General features: G+C 42.4%; 2 protein-coding genes across 2 annotated transcripts; one reads left to right on the top strand and one right to left on the bottom strand.

Moving 5' to 3' along the window:
• The first annotated feature begins 996 nt into the window (after nucleotides 1-996).
• On the top strand, nucleotides 997-3,957 carry LOC101757146 (protein ANTHESIS POMOTING FACTOR 1). The gene is made up of 9 exons (XM_004961289.4): nucleotides 997-1,170; nucleotides 1,268-1,368; nucleotides 1,968-2,141; nucleotides 2,239-2,338; nucleotides 2,469-2,585; nucleotides 2,671-2,808; nucleotides 2,941-3,022; nucleotides 3,476-3,525; nucleotides 3,598-3,957. Exons 1-9 carry the CDS (start codon nucleotides 1,090-1,092, stop codon nucleotides 3,715-3,717), a joined length of 963 nt encoding a protein of 320 aa, XP_004961346.1. The 5' UTR covers nucleotides 997-1,089; the 3' UTR covers nucleotides 3,718-3,957.
• Nucleotides 3,958-4,324: 367 nt separating this feature from the next.
• Nucleotides 4,325-7,754, bottom strand: LOC101756726 (farnesyl pyrophosphate synthase). Its single transcript, XM_004961288.4, has 12 exons — nucleotides 7,378-7,754; nucleotides 6,724-6,748; nucleotides 6,522-6,637; nucleotides 6,351-6,437; nucleotides 6,097-6,213; nucleotides 5,925-6,013; nucleotides 5,686-5,737; nucleotides 5,483-5,578; nucleotides 5,345-5,389; nucleotides 5,154-5,243; nucleotides 5,014-5,085; nucleotides 4,325-4,693 (listed from the first exon to the last, which is right to left on the bottom strand). The coding sequence occupies exons 1-12, from the start codon at nucleotides 7,522-7,524 to the stop codon at nucleotides 4,565-4,567; spliced, it is 1,065 nt and encodes a 354-aa protein (XP_004961345.1). The 5' UTR covers nucleotides 7,525-7,754; the 3' UTR covers nucleotides 4,325-4,564.
• Nucleotides 7,755-13,798: the final 6,044 nt, after the last annotated feature.

Genomic DNA, 13,798 nt, shown 5'->3' with positions numbered 1-13,798 from the left:
TTTGGGCGGACGAGGTTATAGGCACAAAACGATTTTGTGCATCCCTGTTACAAATCCAACTCCGTGCAAACCCCCCATGGATGCCACGTGTCCCATCTCCTAAATCTCAACCATTCCCTTGACTCCTCACTCCTCTTGCATGGTGCTGAGCTTAGCAGTGAATACAGAGCCGAGGCGATTTGTGGCAATGACGGTTGTGACAACCAAAGAGTGATCGCGAGCAAACGCAATGGTGACCAATTTACGAACATGGAATAAGGTAGGCCCATGAGTATAGTTGAGTGGAGCACCACATAGGAGCTTGGCACTTCCCATGAGCCGAGCGCCGTGGCTGTTAACCCGCCATCAACAGGGCACATCTTGGCGGCCGCAAGCAAGCTCATGTTCTGGCTCCATGGACGCTCAGACCACCAGGGAACTAGCACAGTGTGAATGCAAGTAGCCGTGCTAATAGCCCGCCGATTGTATAGCCGCAGGAGAGGGCTTCTCCTTTTTATCATCTTCACCGGCGACGACGACGGTATGGTTACGGGCTCCGGCGACGACGGTATGGTTACAGCCTTACGGCGTGCGGCAGGCGCATCAAATGGTGACGGTAAGAAGAGGATAAAATATAAGGTGCATGGACAGTTTCATCCTTTCTTCCAATTATCTTATTTGAGATTTTTTTTTGATGAAATATCTATTTCGCCATGTGTCAAAATCACTACAACCGCCAACTCAACTTGAAACGGAGTAAAAAACAGTATGGGAGTTAAAAATAAACCGGTTTTCTGAGTTGGAGGAGGTTCCGTATCTGCTGCTTTCGTAGTTGGGAGAGAAAAGCGGACTAATTTTTTTAGGGTAGGACTTTCATCATAGTTGAGGGATTCACAATAGACGTTTTCCTTTTCTTTTTTGCTAGTTGACATCCCTTACGGCCCAACTATCATTGCCAAAAACTGAAGGCCCAGTTACAAGGCTCCGTTGTAGAAAAGAAAAAATAGAAAAAGAGGACATCCTCCTGCGTTACCAAATTGACGATTGGAGAGAAGATCGAAAATCCGGGCGGCGGCGGATTCGACTGTAGAAGCCGCCATCGCGGACAAGATGGCGGCGGCGGCGTCGTTATCGCAGCTGGACGACGAGATCGTCCACGGCATGGCCATCGGCGCGGTCTTCACCGATTATGTGAGTTCCCTTGCTAAAATCCCCAACCCACCTGCTCCCTCGACAGTTTCCGCTCCACACCTAATTCACCGTGGTGTCTGCTCGAATTCGACTGCAGGCCGGGAAGATAAACTGCCTCGACTTCCACCGCAAGGAGGATCTCCTCGTCACCTCCAGCGAGGACGACTCCATACGCCTCTACAACATCACAAGCGCAACGTGAGCACGCTTCCTCGCTTGATTTTTCCTATGGATAGGGCTGTAATGTGTAGTGTCTGATGCTTGAGATTGCCATATCTGGTAGGGAAAAGTGTTGGCTCTACCGGTTGATTTCAATTAACAGTTTGTGTTGAGATTTCATTTATGGGGTGCCCTATTGCTAAGAGATTCCAGATTTTCAATGATGCTAGAATCAATATTACTGGACAGTATAATCTCGCAAGCTATTGAAGTTAATTCCCTAGTGGGTAGATGCAGCATTTGGCCAACGGGCAGTTTAATCCATTTGATAAATACACATGGAGCTTGCCTTGATGTTGCTCTTCTGTCATGTTGACTATATTTGCTAGAGATGTGATGTACTTGTGCTGTCAGGCAAAATGCTCATTCTTGATGTTTCAAGAAATCTTTGGCTCATCCAGAAGTCTAGTTTTGATGACCTTGCTTTTCCCTACTAATGTTATTGTTCTTATGGTTGATACAAAATTTGTTTTGTTTCATGTACTTCATCACAGTATTCTTCAAGTTAGTACCGCTTAAACTTTCTATGTACAACAGTTGTAGTGATCAGTGCTAGAACTTGCTGGCGATTGTTTCAGGTTATTAAAGACTACATATCATAGGAAACATGGTGCTGACCGTGTCTGCTTTACTCATCATCCGAGTTCTATCTTATGCTCATCACGATACAATCTTGAGTCTGCAGAGTCACTTCGTTATCTATCATTGTATGATAACCGTTGTTTAAGATACTTCAAAGGGCACAAAGACAGGTTTGTTTGGTTGTTTTTTGTTCTTCTTCTGCATTTCTTGTCTGTAGTAACAAATTTGGAGGTGCAGATGCTGAGAGGTATTCCTGTTTCATCTCAGGGTTGTTTCATTATGTATGTCACCCGTCAATGATAGCTTTATGTCAGGATCACTTGATCACAGTGTCAGAATATGGGATCTTCGTGTAAATGCTTGTCAGGTTGGCCACCAATATTCAGTAAACTTAGTTAATGAGCTCATGATAGCAACCATAAATGCTTAGTTCACATTTATCAGATGAAAGGTCCTATTTATCCTCTAAGCTCTTTCATGTTTACTTATCCATTCAGGGCATACTAAGACTGCGTGGCAGGCCTTCTGTTGCATATGATCAACAAGGACTTGTTTTTGCTGTAGCAATGGAAGGGGGTGCTATTAAGTTATTTGATTCCCGATCGTATGATAAGGTACCTCATGAACATAGTACAGAAGAATCATACATTTTTTGAAGGTGTGTGAAATGTTTATCTTGAGAATCATATCCAATTTCAGGGTCCGTTTGACACTTTCTTGGTCGGTGGAGATACAGCTGAAGTTTCTGACATCAAATTTAGCAATGACGGCAAGTCTATGCTTTTGACAACAACTAACAACCACATATATGTTCTGGATGCATATGGAGGGGACAAGGTCAGTTTAACTATCTTTTTTTTTCTGTGATTCAGAGGCTGATCCTTGTGGTGCACAATTTTATGATCTTATCATTGATGCCCTTACATCCTTTTGTTAACATTTTGCTAATATCCCCAATGTAATTTGCAGAGGTGTGGCTTTAGTTTAGAGCCATCTCCCAATGTAACAAATGAAGCTGCTTTCACTCCAGATGGTCAGTATGTTATTTCAGGTAAAGCTACATTCTGATACATATGCTAGTTCATAAGAAAAATTGCTCTTTAGTTTCACTGCAGTTAAGGCCTAAAAAGTTGCTGAAATTTTGAAATTGCCACCAACTTCTGCCTTTTTTGTACATGTTATCTACTTTTGTGAAGAGATCTAACAAGTGACAGAAATTCACCAATATATTATTTTGCTTCAGCTTAATTTTTGCCACTGACCATGTGAAAAATCAATATTTTATTAGCAGGATCTAGACACCAATATTGCCTCTTAGGTGTTAGTGACCAATAAAAAATTGCAATGGTGATCATTGTGCCAGTAGTATGTTGCGCATACATCGTTCTGGCACATCACTGCTGAAAGTAGTGTCTTATATGTATATGCTCATATGAATGAACTTTGGAAAGCGCTACCTGTTGCATTGTGAACTCTTGAAGACAAAATATGTTTGGTTTTGCAGGATCTGGTGACGGAACCCTGCACGCTTGGAACATCAATACAGTACAAGAGGTGCTTTTCTTTAATTAGGCTTTTAATATGTTTTGTTAAGTTGCTTGTCTTAATGTCAGATTTCTTTTGCAGATTGCTTGTTGGAACAGTCATATTGGCCCTATCACAGCTTTGAAGTGGGCCCCTCGTCGAGCAATGTTTGCAACTGCATCAACTGCCCTAACTTTCTGGATTCCCAGCCAATCGAATTAGAATTAGGTGCCTGAAAAAAATGGATGGAAGTTCAGATATGCTAACTTAGCCAATGCTTTATTACCATATGCGGAAACAATGACATAGTTCCAGGCAGATACTTGTTCTAGTGCTCCCTGTCTTATTTATGTGTGATTTACACTTGCCTGCTATATTATGATTATATTGCTAACGCTTATAAAGCTGTGTGCATCATTTATACCCCCAAACAGAAAAGAATAGTCACTTATTGCCAACGCTCATAACGCTCCCTGTATTTCACTCGACTTTTGCATAATCCGAACAGAAAAAGAATAGTCACTTATTGGAACCACTTATATAGCATGCGCGTGTTGTTGGGGAATCATTTTATTGCGCAGAGTGTGAAGCAACGCTTGTTGCTCTAGCTCCTGGATCATAGGTTTTGTAATATTCTTCTCCTGTCACGGAACTTTTGTTTCCACTAGATTTTATTCTTCTCCCATGAAGTCATACGAAAAATCATTGCCTTGATCGCGTCAGAAGTCCTTGTGCCCCCTAATTTTACGTCAGAGGAACTGTTCCGCGTATTGCTAAATTCCCTTGACAATGTACACTTGGGATTTACTTTAAAGCAACGAGGGTGGTGAGAAAAAAAAGAGAGAGGAGCAAATAAATTGACAGGATCCAAATGACAAGACAACCAATGTATTATGCGGTGCATGCGGTCCATCAAACCGAAATAGCACCTTGCCTCGTTATTATCCGGAGCAGCAAGGTGCAACATACTACATCGAATTTTTGAGCTAGAAGCGCCACATCACAGATCAGGAACTCCAGTTATCAGTCAAGCATGCAATGGAGCAACGGCTCCCTATCCAAGAGGGCCCTACTTCTGCCTCTTGTAGATCTTGTGCAAGAAGGACTTCAGTACGTTCTGAACGGCGATGCTCGGCTGGGCTTCAATATCCGCGATCAGCTTCTTGTAGCTCTCGCTTTCGTACTCCTGGAATACAGCCTAGAACAAAATGATAAACAAAATGTCAGACTTAGCCATGGACTCAAGTCAGTGTTTCCTACATGTCACATATTTTCAGACTATGATAAGTAACAAAAAAGTTCAGCCATGTAGCTGCTACTTCGTCCATTGGAAATTAAGTGCCACTTTGGATATGGTTATAGTCTCCGAAACATAGTACCGTTTCAGGGACACATATATCTAGGATCAGTCGTCGAAACAAGGATAATATGAAAATAACACATTACACTTTTGGTAATCTTACTTCAACAAGCGATATGAATACAAAGCATCATCAAGGGTAAAGAGTAAAGACAAACCTCTAGGTTAAGTTCTATGTAGAGATTCTTCACTTTTGCCACACAGGCTGGATCTTTCTTGCCATAATTTTCCTGTGGGACATTAATTGTTTAGACAACAGTCCTCAAAACAATTGAGAAGTGGTTTGCAGATTACTTACAAATAGAATGCGCTTTTGGCTCTCATCAGCACGCTCGAGAGCTTGCACAACTAGCCAGGAGCATTTGTAATCTTCAATATCAGTTCCGATCTATATAAAACTTAACATTGATCAGATCACCAGAGCTAAAGAAAAAATTTCAATATGACAAGATGTTCATTCAAGTTACTGCAACACATAAATGCACTAACCTTGCCAATGAATTCAGGGTCACCATAGCAGTCTAGATAGTCATCCTGCAAGGGAACAATTATATTAATGCTAAACAGAGTAATGCTTGTGGCAGGAAAATGGTTTGTATTGTTATGAGCAGCCAAAATAAGGGTTACCTGAACTTGAAAGTACGTTCCCATTTCAACAAGAATGTTCTCTACAGTACCATAGTTTTCCAAATTCTCACCAGAGAGCAGCAGTGCACATGCAACCTTTTGATAAAGCATCGTATCAGTAATAATGCGTCTGGTATTGATAATCTAGATGGGGATCATGTGAAAATAGTATATGCAGATGTAAGGAACTGAAGGTTCATTACCGGCAGATAAAATGAATAGTAGGCTGTCTTGTATTGAACAATACGCCGGTGACTGCAAAAGTACCAGTTGCATGCGATCAACGGTGAATAAAGAGTACATACTGAATCAGAATTACTAACACTACGCTATTATGTGAAAGCCATTTCTCTATGGTTAAACCTGACAATATGATAATAGTACTTTTGTTCACATGATGGTTGAACACTCAAAAGAAGGTTGCCCCAATGCATTAACTTACACTGTTATGTTATATTTTGTAAGATCTTTTTCTCCCTCATGGGTTGTGATAAGGTCCAACAGCTGACCTGAAGCAGTCTTGAACTCAACCTAACAATGCGAAACAACATAATCAGTATCTGTATTAATCTGACCAGTCAGGTTAAAGATAATCAATCAGAACGTATAGTTACCTCATTGAATAAATCAACGAGATCAGCGTAGTAAGGTTTTCCCTTAAAGTGACGCTTGAGGATCCTGCAGATATGGTTGCGAAGGATAACCCCATCATTGACAGCAATGAAGCCAACCTAATGCACAACAGAATGCATCCTTAGATATCACTTAACAAAGGGAACTAGCAGGTTCTCTAAACCGACATTACTACACAAAGGACAGATAGATGAATGCTGTAGTATTCAGAATGGACAGTTTTTGCTTCACTAACCTGAGGCACCCTGAACCAGCAAGGCTGGCCACGACGAGTGTGGGAGCCATCCATGATATCATCAAGCACCAGAAAGAAAGCTTGAAGCTGTAAATACAATAGCATTCTTAGAGGCGCCACTCGGTTGCTTTACAGCCATTCTTCCTGACAACATTGGGGAGAAAACATTACCCATTCAATGCACCAGCCAAGGGTGCAAGCATGGAACATTTCCTCCTCGCCCAGAACATCAGCACCCTTCAACAGCTTGTAGCTGTCAACCACAGAGAGCCCACGGTTGCACTTGCCTGTCATTGAACAATAACTATGAATCAGAAGTGTAATTATTTTACCGTATGATGTAAAAGCGAGCAAGTCAGAATCATCTCCTCACCTCCGAGTACAGTGTAGTCAATCATCTGTTCAGAGGAAGGTAAAGAAAAACTCAAATTAGCGATGCACATCAAAAGCACTAGCTAACAGAAACTAACAGCAAGCATTCTGCTCAAAGAACCAAATTCCGTTTAAGTGTCTACTATTCATTAATAACTGGCAGGGCAGTTTACATTCAACTGCAGAGCTTAATAATCATAAGCTCTGCTCTGTTTTAACTGCAATTCACGTTCGTCTGGCAACAGCAGAGGCAGTCAACCCAACTGAACTGAAGGGGAAGTTTCAGCCCGTACTCGTTGATCCGTTCAAGCCCACGTAAAAACTAACAAGCAGCAGTAATAAGCTGCTCCCACCCAGAGGATTAATAATCCTGCTTCATTTACTTACCCGTGATCCAGCGCTTTTCTACCTCATTTAATCACCCTTGTCCACGTGCAAAGCCAAATTAATTCTACTCCCCTACGAACCCGGTGTCCCGCGAAGTTAATAGAGCCCGCTGATCCGGGCAGGAATCTAGCGGAGCCTGCGAAGGACTCGCTCTGCCACGGCGACGCGGCAAGGAAGGAGCCCCACGCCACAAGGATCAAACCAGGAAACAGCGACGGAAAAGGAAGGTGGGCCGAGAGAGAGGAGGAGGAGGAGGAGGGATCGTTACGCGGTCGATCCACTGGTGCGACTCGGCGGTGAACTCGAAGGCGGGGTCGGCGAGCAGCTCCTCCTTGAGCGTGTTGTAGATCTGCGCGAACGCCGCCTTGGTGTCGGTGCCGCCGCCGCCGGCCGCGCCATTCCCACCCGCCGCCATTGCCTCCTCCTCCTCTCCCAGCGAAGCAGGGCCCCCCGAGAGCGATTGAGGAGAGCAGAGGAGAGCCGACTGTGATGCCGCTGCGCTGCGCAGGTGGTGAGGGGTGGAAGGGGAAACCAAAGACAACGTGGGACGCGGCTTTATTAGGAGACGGGGTGCGGCCGAGAGGGGGACGGCGCGGCACGCACGGCACGAGCGCGGGCGGGACACTGCTGGCAGGCAGAGGCAAGGCAGCGAGGTGTTGTGCAAGTAGGAGTTGGTTTGGATCGGGTCCAGGAAACAAACAAGAAGACAGAGAGAGGCTGACGAGACGACGGGAGGGAAAAACAAAAGGAAACAAGGGGCAGCGGCAGCGCCGGGTCGGGACGGACGATGCGCGCGTCGTGTGGATCCAGATCTGCTGCTGCGACCCCAGTTTCAGGCTAGCTATCCGGTTGTTTATACTTTGCAGCACTGGCAGAGTGGGTTGGTGGCTGGCCTAGGAGGCTAGGAGGAGGATCTCAAGCTCTGAAATCGGGGTTACTTTGGCTCCATCGTCGCCGCCATGCGGTCGGTTCCGTCGAATAACTAGCTGGATCGCCACGTGATTGGATATCAAGCAAAGATCGGGTTGATGCCGTTGTGATGGGTCGTAACTGATATTATACGTCTGCACACCGTTGGAATGTTGGATCGTCGCTGCAAAAAGTGGTCGGACTTGTTTTTGGAGAATCATTCAGGTTACCCTTAACTGCACACCGGAGAGGTTGGGTGCTAGAAAGAAATGCTTAGAGGCTGTGACAATTTGAGCATATATATGGGATACCAATTAAATAAATTATTACTCTGATAAGTGGTGACGGGTCCGCGGAAGCAACCGTGCAACACACATACCAAGGTCGTGGGTTGGAAAGTTGGCCGGAATTGTATTTTAGTTCTTGGTGGTCCAACTCTAGAGATACAAACGGAAGCTAAAAGTTTGAGCGTTTTTCGGTGTATTGATAACTGATGATGTGACTTACTCGGCACCCTACCAAAAAAATAAGCAATGCACCTACTCTAGGACTATCAATTGTAAGCTTAGAGAAGTGGGTATCACAGGTATGAATAATTGGGGTATGAATAATGGTTTATTACAATCAGGGCATGAGTATTTGAGCACCGATGTAATAAATAAACAAATTATTTTTGTGAGTAGTAGGGTCCCCAATAAGCAATGGCTCAACAAACATGTAGAAGCTATATACAAGGGAAAAGGTTAATTAAAATTATATTTTAATTCTCATGGATCCTACTCGATATGAAGAGAAAAAGGAAGTCGAAAGGCAGGGGATAACCAATGATTTGACTTGTTTCGCACGCTACCAAAAATGACGTGGGTACGCGGCCCGTGCACGTACTCAACACACATGCCAATGTTGTGGGTGGGAAAGATTGTTCAAATTATGTTCTAGTTCCCAATGGATCCCACTCAATATTAAAGGAATGAAAGTTAGAGCATTTTTCGCTTTTAATTTATTGGTAACTAGGGTAACTTGACTTGCTCCGCACCCTACCAAAAATATAACCATTGCACCTGCCCTTACTTATGTTTAGATGTTCGACATGATCGATGCACCTCCACCTCTGCCCCGGTTCATAGTGATGCTTAAACAAACTCCTTTAAAGATTCAGATTTATATTAATTTAAATCAATGCACTTAACTAGCACTACTGATTGTATGTTTAGAGAAGGTGGGCACCACATTACAAGTATGAATAGGGGTTGCTTGCAAGGCTATAAGTATTTGAGCACTCAGAGCAACAAAATGAACAAATTATATTTTGAGTAAGAGTGGTGTACGGGGGACGTACCTTAGTTAGGGCCAATAGGGGCCATGCATGCCCCTTCCCCCCCCCCTCCCCACCCAAAAAAATGTTATAATCCCTTGATGAATGTAATAGGTATTAGGTCATTCCTAGTAAAGCTTCAAATTGGACCCCTCTCCCTTGTGTTATCCACCATCCATTGTGTGTTGGTCCTCCTCTCAATTCAGGATCAAACTCTACCACTGGTGGTGTAGGTCCACACAAAGCAGCAGCTCACAAGCATGGTGTAGGTCCATACAAAGCAGCGGATCACAAGCATGTAGAAGCTGTAAGGGAGAAATTTGATGAAATTGTATTTTAGTTCTCACGAGTCCAACCCGATACCAAACCTAGGAAGCAAAAAACGAAGCGGTTTTTTATCGGTGATTTGACTTGCTTTGCACCCTACCAAAACTGATGTGGGTCCACGTCCTCGAGGCACCGACTCAACACACATGTTGAAGTTGTGAGTGAGAAAGTTGGTTAGAATTGTATTTTGTTCTTAATGGGAGCGTTTTCCTCTTTATTGATGAACGACAATCTAACTTGATCCGTGCCCTACCAAAAAAATATTGTGTCCGCCCTTACTTATCTGTATATGTTCGATGTGATCCATGCACATTCACCAATGCCCCTTCTATAGTGATGTTTAAAAGAATCCCATTAAGGTTTATATTATTTTGATTGAAATCAATGCACCTACACTAGTACTGCCGATTTTATGCAGAGAAGATGTGTGCCATGTTTTTCTATGAATAATGGTTTATTAAAGTGAGGGTACAAGTATATGAGCACCCGGTGTAATGAAATAAACAAAATCATGTTTTGAGCAGCAACAGTGTAGGTCCATGTGAAGAAGTGGCTCAACATGCATGTAGAAGCTATTAGGGAGAAAGTTGATTAGAATTGTATTTTAGTTATCATGGGTCACACTATATGAAAGGAAGCCAGGAGCCAAAAGCTTTTTTTTGCTCTATTGATAACTGGTGACTTCAGTTCCTTGTCATCCTACCCCAAAAAAAATATTGCGTCCGCCCTTTTTTGGTTTAGATGTTTCCTATGATCCATCCACCTCACCTCTATCCTGCAATCTCTTAGGTTTATCATGATTGAAATACATGAACCTAAGCTAGCTCTATCGATTGTAGGCCTTATCAGGGTACAAATAGTGGTCGGTTACAATTAGGTATGAGTATGTGACATGTGAGAATGTTGTAACAAATATGCAAATTATTTTGAGTAGTAGTGGCATGGATCCACATGAAGCGCCAGCTCAACACACATGTAAGCTGCGATGGAGAAAGCTTATTATAATTGCATTTTTGTTCTCATGGATCCTACCCAACATGAAAGTGAAAGTTAGCTGAAAAATGAAGTATCCTTTGCTATAGTGATAACAAGTGACCTGACTTGCTTCGCATATTACTAAAAAGATAGCATTGGGTTGCCCTTTCTCGTTTTAGAAGTTACATGTGATCGGTGCATGCACCTTTACATTTAGTGCTCTACCCTGTCTATAGTGAATTAGTGATGCTTAGACAATCCCCTTTAAGATGAATTCATCGTGATTAGAATCATTGCAGCTATGTAAATGGGTGGTGGCATTACCAATTGCAAGTATAGAGAAGGTTGGTGGTATAATTCCAATTGGGGTACGAATAGTCATTGAATACAATTAGAGGACGGGTATTTGAGCATATAGTGCAATAGATATACTAGTTTTGTGAGTAATAAATAAACAAAATGGTGACTTGACTTGCTTGGCACTGTAAAAAAAGATAAACCTTGTGGCAATCCTTACTCATCTTAGATGTTTGACGCGATCTATTCACTTTTATCTCTACTCGGTCTATATAGATGTTTATACGGTCTTCTTTAAGTTTTGAATCATCATGATAAAAATCAATGTGGCTACATGTATTGGTCTTAGCAATACCAATTATGGGTTTAGAGAAGGTGACTGATAGAGTTTTAATTTCCGCACGAGTAAGATTAGTTTATTACAACTAGATCATGCGTTTTTTCACACCCCGTGCAACAATAAATAAATTATTTTTTGTGAACATTAGTGTCATAGGTCTACATGTCACAAAGCACTAGCTCAACATGCATGTAGAAGCCGTGGGAGAGAAAGTGGATTAAAATTGTATTTTAATTCATGATGGAGTCACACTCGGGGATATGAAAAAACACCAAAACCTTTAGGTCCCGTTTGGGTTCCTTCATTTTGAAGGAATTGGAATCTATTTAATGGAGTAGGCTAATTTATGTTGGAATGTGGCATTCCACAACTTTCCAAAGTTTAGATATAAGCCTATCTTAAATTCATGGGGTGGGAGATGGAAATTGATTCTATAGATTATGGTTATTAGAATGGAATTCAATTCTTATAGCACGCTCTTGGACTCGCTTCTCTATAGTAGAAGTGCAGCATATAAGTATCTCTCCCATATCACCAACTATAATATACAACTATATTCCACATACAATTATATTAGCTTAATTAATTTGTGTCTAAATTATGATTATTAGGATGGAATTCAATTCCAATGATCCAAACGGGGCCTTAATGATTTTTGCGGAATCAGAATTAGTGACTTGACTTGCTTCACCCTGAAATATATATGGTTGCCCTTGTTCATCTCTTTGTATTCATTGTCATCCGTGCATCACCACCTCTAACCATATCTATAGTGAAACGGTGATTTAGACGACACCTTCAAGATTCCAATTCTTCATCATGATTGGAATAAAGATCGATGCACATATGGGCAATGTCACTATCGATCTTGAGCTTAAAGAAGGTACTAATTTGATAGAGCTTTGATTGAGGTACGAGTAGGATCAGCTTATTAACAAGAGGTGGTACTGGACAATTGATTCGGTGGTAATGATGAATCAAATATGGGAAGATGCTAAAATGTCATAGAAGCAGGTAATACCGAGACATGACGCTATGAGATATAAACATGTCTAACTTAGTGTAACTCGAGCTTTGGCTATACACAAATATTCCCTTCAAACGACAAAACTAATACTAAGTTAAATTATATAAGATACGATGACTCTTTGTGGATGGCCAACAATTTTATGTAGTATCAGAAAAACCATGTGGTGAGTCACCGCAATCTTATATAATGAATAATGTGCTATTGTGATTTTTTACGTAACTGAACTAGAGGAAATCAACAAGTTGAGAACAAAGATGAAGGAGGGAAAAAATGACTACAACTATTACAGCAGAGCAAGAATTCCAGAAACTCTATTTCTTCCGGAAGGTAGATAAACAACTCATCTTTAAAACCTATATAAGTTCATGCACAATATTTTTTTAACTGTTATCAACATTTGTTGACATACATCAACATTTTTTTTAAAAAAGGCTGACTTAACTGTTATCAACATTTTTTGACATTGACCAACATTTTTTTATATCTACCAACATTTTTCTCTAACTTTTTTACATTCTTCTTAACAATTTTTTATATGCACCAACATTTTTTTTTGCACCAGCAACATTTTTTACATTCACCAACACTATGTAAAAAATTTTGACGAATGTAAAAAATGTTAAGATAGTTCATATAAAATATTGAGATAGTTTGTGGGACCGTTGTAGACTAAGTTATTAGGCTACTGCTGGGTTGTAGATATTTAGCTATCTATGTCTACGGCCCAGATACAATACGTAACGGGGCCTCCTGTTACACAAGTTACGGCCTGTTGGCTGGCTCAGTGCGCTATTTGCAAGAGAGAGGGAAGGCCCATTCCCCACAAGAGAGGGGGAAAAACTGAACCTTTAGGTTTTGTGTCTCGACTCTCGAGTGTTCTGATGGAATCGAAGGATCGTCAAATGTTGGGCCTCGACAAGAACTGGGCTAATGATCGCCGTCATCCGAATATATTTGTCCATTTCTGTGAATTGAATAATGGTCACCGAACAACACATCTGACGAAGATACATGCAGGTATTTGTCTGTTTGACATTCGGAGTTCCAATGTGAAATCCTATGCCAACCAGCGACCAAGCTTCTTTAACAAACTGCGACCAAGCACTTCGGTATCAGTCAGGACTTCCAGCAAACACTGCAGATCTGCAGCGGCATACCGCATAACCAATCCAAATTCCCATCACAAACCTGGACATCCCGACACGACCAGGCACAGGCCGCAGGCCTGCCCGCATTTGCCGCGCGCGCGGGCGGCGTCACCCTCCAGACCAAAACGCGAGGCCGGGGCGGCCACGCCGCGCCTAGCCCTAACCACCACCGCGCGCACGTCGCCGTTGCCGTGAAGCTACTCATCGTGCGCGCCGGGAGAACGAGCTCTGAAGTCTGAAGCCTGATCTCGCCCGCGCTGCAACCCATCGCAGGTCCCGCAAGCAAGCAAGAGCCTGACTTTTACACCGGGCGTGTCAGCGCGTGCCTGCCTGCCGGTCTCCTCCTCG

Source organism: Setaria italica, chromosome III (genome assembly GCF_000263155.2).
Source record: "Setaria italica strain Yugu1 chromosome III, Setaria_italica_v2.0, whole genome shotgun sequence".
NCBI classification, from domain to species: Eukaryota; Viridiplantae; Streptophyta; class Magnoliopsida; order Poales; family Poaceae; genus Setaria; species Setaria italica.
This window is presented reverse-complemented; position numbering and strand designations above follow the sequence as displayed.

What these genes read in the sequence shown, in the direction of transcription:
- LOC101757146 (XM_004961289.4), top strand. Translation starts at nt 1,090, where the DNA reads ATGGCGGCGGCGGCGTCGTTATCGCAGCTGGACGACGAGATCGTCCAC. An exon ending in GCGCGGTCTTCACCGATTAT is followed by an intron (nt 1,171 to 1,267) that starts GTGAGTTCCCTT and finishes ATTCGACTGCAG; the next exon opens with GCCGGGAAGATAAACTGCCT. An exon ending in ACATCAATACAGTACAAGAG is followed by an intron (nt 3,526 to 3,597) that starts GTGCTTTTCTTT and finishes TTTCTTTTGCAG; the next exon opens with ATTGCTTGTTGGAACAGTCA.
- LOC101756726 (XM_004961288.4), bottom strand. Translation starts at nt 7,524, where the DNA reads ATGGCGGCGGGTGGGAATGGCGCGGCCGGCGGCGGCGGCACCGACACC. An exon ending in CGCACCAGTGGATCGACCGC is followed by an intron (nt 6,749 to 7,377) that starts GTAACGATCCCT and finishes TCCTCTGAACAG; the next exon opens with ATGATTGACTACACTGTACT. An exon ending in GAACGTACTTTCAAGTTCAG is followed by an intron (nt 5,390 to 5,482) that starts GTAACCCTTATT and finishes GTTCCCTTGCAG; the next exon opens with GATGACTATCTAGACTGCTA.